The sequence below is a fragment of the Temnothorax curvispinosus genome, unplaced genomic scaffold (genome assembly GCF_003070985.1).
Source record: "Temnothorax curvispinosus isolate PA1 unplaced genomic scaffold, ASM307098v1 QBEX01015377.1, whole genome shotgun sequence".
Lineage (NCBI taxonomy): Eukaryota > Metazoa > Arthropoda > Insecta > Hymenoptera > Formicidae > Temnothorax > Temnothorax curvispinosus.
The window spans coordinates 1-5,297 of record NW_020225157.1 but is presented as its reverse complement, the minus strand read 5'-3'; the positions used below and the strand labels follow the sequence as shown (position 1 = coordinate 5,297).

Below are 5,297 nucleotides of genomic sequence, written 5' to 3'. Positions count from 1 at the left end.
AAATTGATTCCGGAGCGTATCGGGGAAATTGAAGTTGGCATTGCACTATATCGCTTCGATGCACTATTATTCTAGTCTAGTAGATAACTAGGTAAACATTCAGACATAAACAAAACTCGTTAGTAGTCGAAGAAATACTTAATTACAATCATGAGCAAAAACCATCAAAATGTGATGGTCGTCAGCGATGAAATCGGTCACTCCTTTGTCGCAAATTACACGCGATTGATCTACTTTTTGAAGATAAATCTGATATCGATATGTAATATTCATCAGGTCGCGCGTCTCTGCTTGCAGGTCAGAGTTTGGGTTACGGTTTCGTCAACTATCACCGGCCTGAAGATGCCGAAAAGGCTATAAACACGCTCAATGGTCTTCGTTTACAGAACAAAACCATCAAGGTGAGTAGTTTTAATGTAGTTCTTAGTATATCTTTGTTCGCGTCATTCGTTCTTTGCGATTTCCATAATAATGCAGCGCGATGATTATTCGCCATCTATTTTATTTTCCACGATTAAACTAATGTTATTTTTTGAGAAATCATAGATCTCCATTATTTGTTATGATCAATGTCTATAATACAGGAGAGATATCGAGATTAACATAAAAATCGATAGACTATTTTTGTCAGCCGACTATTTTGCAAAGCGTTTCTATCCGATTTCTAGAATGCTAAATGCATCTACGCGAGCGTGTAGGGCGGTAATGCAGCAATATAAATAGGTTGGCCTGGATTCGGGCGGATTTTATCGCGCGCGAACAAGAATAAAGCGATGATTATCGCGTGGGCACGTTTTTTCTCCTTTTTTTTCTTAAATTACTTCCTATTCGATAAAATATCAAGTATCTCGGTGACGTTGATCTCCTCGGTTTTTGTCAGATAATCTGACGAATATTTGTCGGAATTAAAAAGAGAATATTTTTTGAAACGCGATTTCTTTTTCTTCTAGGTGTCGTACGCGAGACCGAGCAGCGAGGCGATCAAAGGCGCGAATCTGTACGTGAGCGGTTTGCCGAAAAATATGGCGCAGCAGGATTTGGAGAATCTCTTCAGTCCTTACGGCAGAATTATCACGTCGCGGATATTGTGCGACAACATCACCGGTAAGTCTACGCAAATCCGCCTGTCTATAATTTTCGCGAGCTTTCCGTCACGATAATATTTCCGATCGGATAAAATTTCCGACAACGCTTGTCAATTTTTCCGACAACGCGAAATAAGAATCCGACAAATCGTCGTTATGGATATCGTTTGTAATAATGTCCTCGTGCGGTTTCTTCCAGTCGATTTAGATCCGATTTATCTAACTTATATTTTTATTCGCGCTGAAACGAATTTCGCAATATGATGAAATCGATGTGCGAGAGAATTATATTTAAGACAGCGACAAAATCGGAAATCTCCGGTGGCTTTAAATAAAGCTTGATCCAGATCACAGGTGCGTAGGCCATGGGGTTAGAGTCCGTTTGTAGGGTGGGTCGGTGCGCCGTACACGGTAACGACAACGAAAGTGCGAGTAAGAGTATTCTCGTTGAAGCGTTAACGATAAATATTCCGTTGAGCGAACGAGATCGTATCAGTTTCACTTCGTTATGTTTTCTTTCGCCTGTACACACTCTTCCACACATTTCCTCATTCGAAGAGCACGAAGAGCAACGATTTCACGAGTATACAGCTTCGCATATTATACACGTAATTTTGTTCTCGAGGGGAGTTGAGTTATATGTATACCGACGACGAATACGATGACAGCTCGAAGTGTCGCGCAAGTGTCTCTCGCTTTTAGTCGACTACGAACCTTCCCGAGTTGGATTTCATTTGCGTCTCTTTGGTTTATTTATTGCAAATGCTCCTCCCTGGCCAGCCCAGTTGCACGCACAAAAGCCTCATGGCCTCCACCTCGATCTTAATTTCGTGCTTCCTTACCGTGCTCACTTTTCACGCCATTCCGCTCATCTTCCACTCCATTCCGACACCCTTGTCGCCACTTGTCACGCGTTATCATCATCATCATCATCATTATTCCATTATCCAGACCAGGCTTGCTTTGTTTTTCCCTGAAATTTACGTTCTTGTCCAATGCCGCTTTTTCCTACCTCCCGCAAAAGTGAACACGCGCGATACACCGAATTTTTCCCTTTTTGGCGCTCACGCTTTTTATATGATTAAGGAGATCTGAAATAGCATAAATTACACGAAGTCCGCTCGCCCCTTGTATACGTGCTCGTCCTAGTTAATTTACTTTCTTTAAAGTAATATCATTTCTTCGTTACCGTAGAAAATGTTAAATATGGAAGCAACGAATATCAAGCTACGATGATTAAAACGTTGAATAACAGTTAAAATAAAATAAAAGCGATTTGTTTATTTTATTAACGGTTTACATATAATTTTTATGATTTTCCTAAACCTTTTTTTTATTTTCTTAGTTGTGTGCATAATTTTATATTTTTTATATTATTTATATACGTGCATAGAAATGATTCTTACTGTATCATTAAATGTAAACTCGTCAATTTACCTAGGTTCTTGCTTCTCGTAGATTGCTGGAAATTAAATAATTTTGAATTATCTTGCTATTGCGAGAAATTCTGCAGATAATATTAAACTTCTCGATTTATCACGTCGCAGATGTCTTTTTTTTTTAAATTTTAAAGCTCACAAAAATAAGACTCGTTGCCTTTTACTTTGTTTTTGTTGTGTTCTTTTTTTTTGTTAACCCTGTCACTTGGTCTTATCGCGCAAACACGTTTTATCATCCCTCGAAATCGCCAACGTATCACAGGGGCGAGCGAATCGCGTGTTGTGCTGCCAGTTGGATTTTAACGAGATATGATTTTTTCCGTTTCTGTTTAGTACGACAGTTTGTGACCGGCGGCGGAGACAATTTGCCCGGTACGTAAATCACAAATCTCTTTTCTTTTCCCTCATTACGTCCTCTAGCTGAAACGAAAAGCAGCCGTTTCTTTCGATCTGTGATGCGCGCGCGTCTCTCGTCTGCGCGACCTCGTTTTTTTCACGCGTAGCCATGTATACCTCGTCAATGTCATCGCCATCGTTGTTAAATAAAACACAACGCAGCGGTACATACACCGGTCTTCCCCGCGGTGTAATCGAGTGTCGCTCGGAATCGAAAATCGATTTGTAATCGCGCCAAGTAAACGTCACCTTCGATAAAACCCGTTCTGCCTGTCTGCCTGCCTGTTAACGACGATATTTTGTCAAAATTAATTTGCAATTCCGGCGAGCAGTGGAGAAACTTCGCATTTCAACGAAGAAATTTTACATTATGCGACTTACATTACTAGATTTGACTTTATGAAAATTGAAATTGGTGCGCAAGAGAGAGAGAACAAAAGTCAGTAAAATATTAAATATCACGGTTTAATGTTTCGCGAAACGTCCTGCGTTGTTAACACGTCTTGACTGCGGCTCAGCAAAATTCAAAATTGATATACGAATTTATTTTCGAACGACCGAATATAAGGAGAGAAGACGAGAAAATAATTAATTGCATCTCTGTGTTTCATCGTGCAATGACAGATGATGCGCGCATCCAGTGTTTTCCTGAGCGCCATTTTTGTTTCTTTACGCTTTTTGTCATTCGTTATAATTATGATTTGCTATTATGGTCTTTCAATTATATCGACATGTGTCCGCGATCGAAAATATACTCGCTCTATCTCACTCTCTCTCTTTCTCTCTTTCTCTTTCTCTCTCTTTCTCTATCACTTTTCTTTGTCTCTCACTTTCTCACTCTCTTTCTCTTTTTCGTTCCTATTTTACCCGTTATCAATCGGCACTAGACCGCGAATGATGAATAAGATCTACGGCAAAGTAGAGTATCGAAAGAAAGACAAAAAGACGTCCACCCGACGAGGCATCGTCGGTGTGTTTGTAAAGAAACGAATCTGCGCGCACCGAACCACTCGCTTTGTCTCTATGTAAAAAAAAGCTTTAAAAGCTTTATAAAATAAGCTTAGCGTTTCTCGAGTCTACGCGACGTGTACTCAAGTCGTGTCTTTCCGTCATTACGAGAGATATAAGCGATTTACACTCGTAATTTGTCGCTGCTCTCGATGATACTTGAACGCAGTGCACCGCAATATGTGAAATGTGAATTGTTCTGCACGCATTCTATAATCTAATTGTAAGTGCAACGAAGTGATAACTCGTCACATTATCAGGATCGTTAACTGGTCAAGAAAGCTAGCTAAAGGCTCATTAATAATGATATCGTGTAATAAGTAAGGAGGCATAAATGTACAATAAGACGATGTTGCGGTAAGAAAACATGTGCAGGTAACGATCGTGACACAATTAAAAGTCCTCCAAATTGATTTTGAGCCGTCGTTTTCGCTGTTCGCCCTTTCGCGACGTCGCTAGTTAAATAAAAATAAGAAAGAAACAGAAAAGAAAAAGTACGGGAATCCAGAGATCGGTCGGAAGTGTTCCGAATTCCGACGCGGTCTCGGCGAACATTTGCGTCGCGAGTCGACAGCAATAACCAGATGCGATCTTGTGTGTTCCGCCGTTTATCTCGGCACCTCTCGACAGGCCTGTCGAAGGGCGTCGGCTTCATAAGGTTCGATCAGCGCGTCGAGGCCGAGCGGGCGATCCAAGAGCTGAACGGCACCATACCGAAGGGCTCGTCCGAGCCGATCACCGTCAAGTTCGCCAACAATCCCAGCAACAACAACAAGGCGATACCGCCGTTGGCCGCCTATCTCGCACCACAGGCCACGCGGCGCTTCGGCGGGCCGATCCACCATCCGACCGGCCGCTTCAGGTACATTCCACTGTCGCCACTATCCAGGTACCTACTCGCCTCTACTCGCTCTACCCAAGGATTTTCACTATCTTTCTAACTCTTCTTCGTCTCTGCTCTGTCTCTTTCTCTCTTTCCGCTTCATTCTTACGGCTTCCGTTACGACATTTCCGTCGGAGAGTGTTGCGCGGAACGATTGGTCGCGGTTGTTAAGACGATGCTGATGTTCTGGATACTCTCCAGCACGGACGTACGCGAATCAAACATCGCGACCGATCGGCTGCAATATCGTTTTCCCGCTTTTCTTTCACTTCTCTATTGATTGATTTATCTGATAATTCTTCAGCTATATAAATTGAGTTCTCTCTACTGAGTTATTTATCCATGGATCTTTCCTTATTCGTCCACCTATCTATCCAATTATCCGTTTATTTTTTTTTTATTTTTCTCTCTAAGAACTATCTCTAACTATCTAGCATATACTATTCGTCTTCTTCCTTCTATTTTCTCTCTTGACACACACACACA

At 41.5% G+C, this 5,297-nt stretch overlaps 1 protein-coding gene across 1 annotated transcript; it reads left to right on the top strand.

Annotated features, from left to right (window-relative positions):
• Window positions 1-276: 276 nt before the first annotated feature.
• On the top strand, window positions 277-5,291 carry LOC112465599 (ELAV-like protein 3; the record flags this gene model as incomplete). Its single annotated transcript, XM_025033203.1, has 4 exons — window positions 277-401; window positions 951-1,104; window positions 2,858-2,896; window positions 4,559-5,291. Coding segments are annotated over 4 exons (629 nt in total), but the record flags the coding sequence as incomplete, so codon positions are not given.
• Window positions 5,292-5,297: the final 6 nt, after the last annotated feature.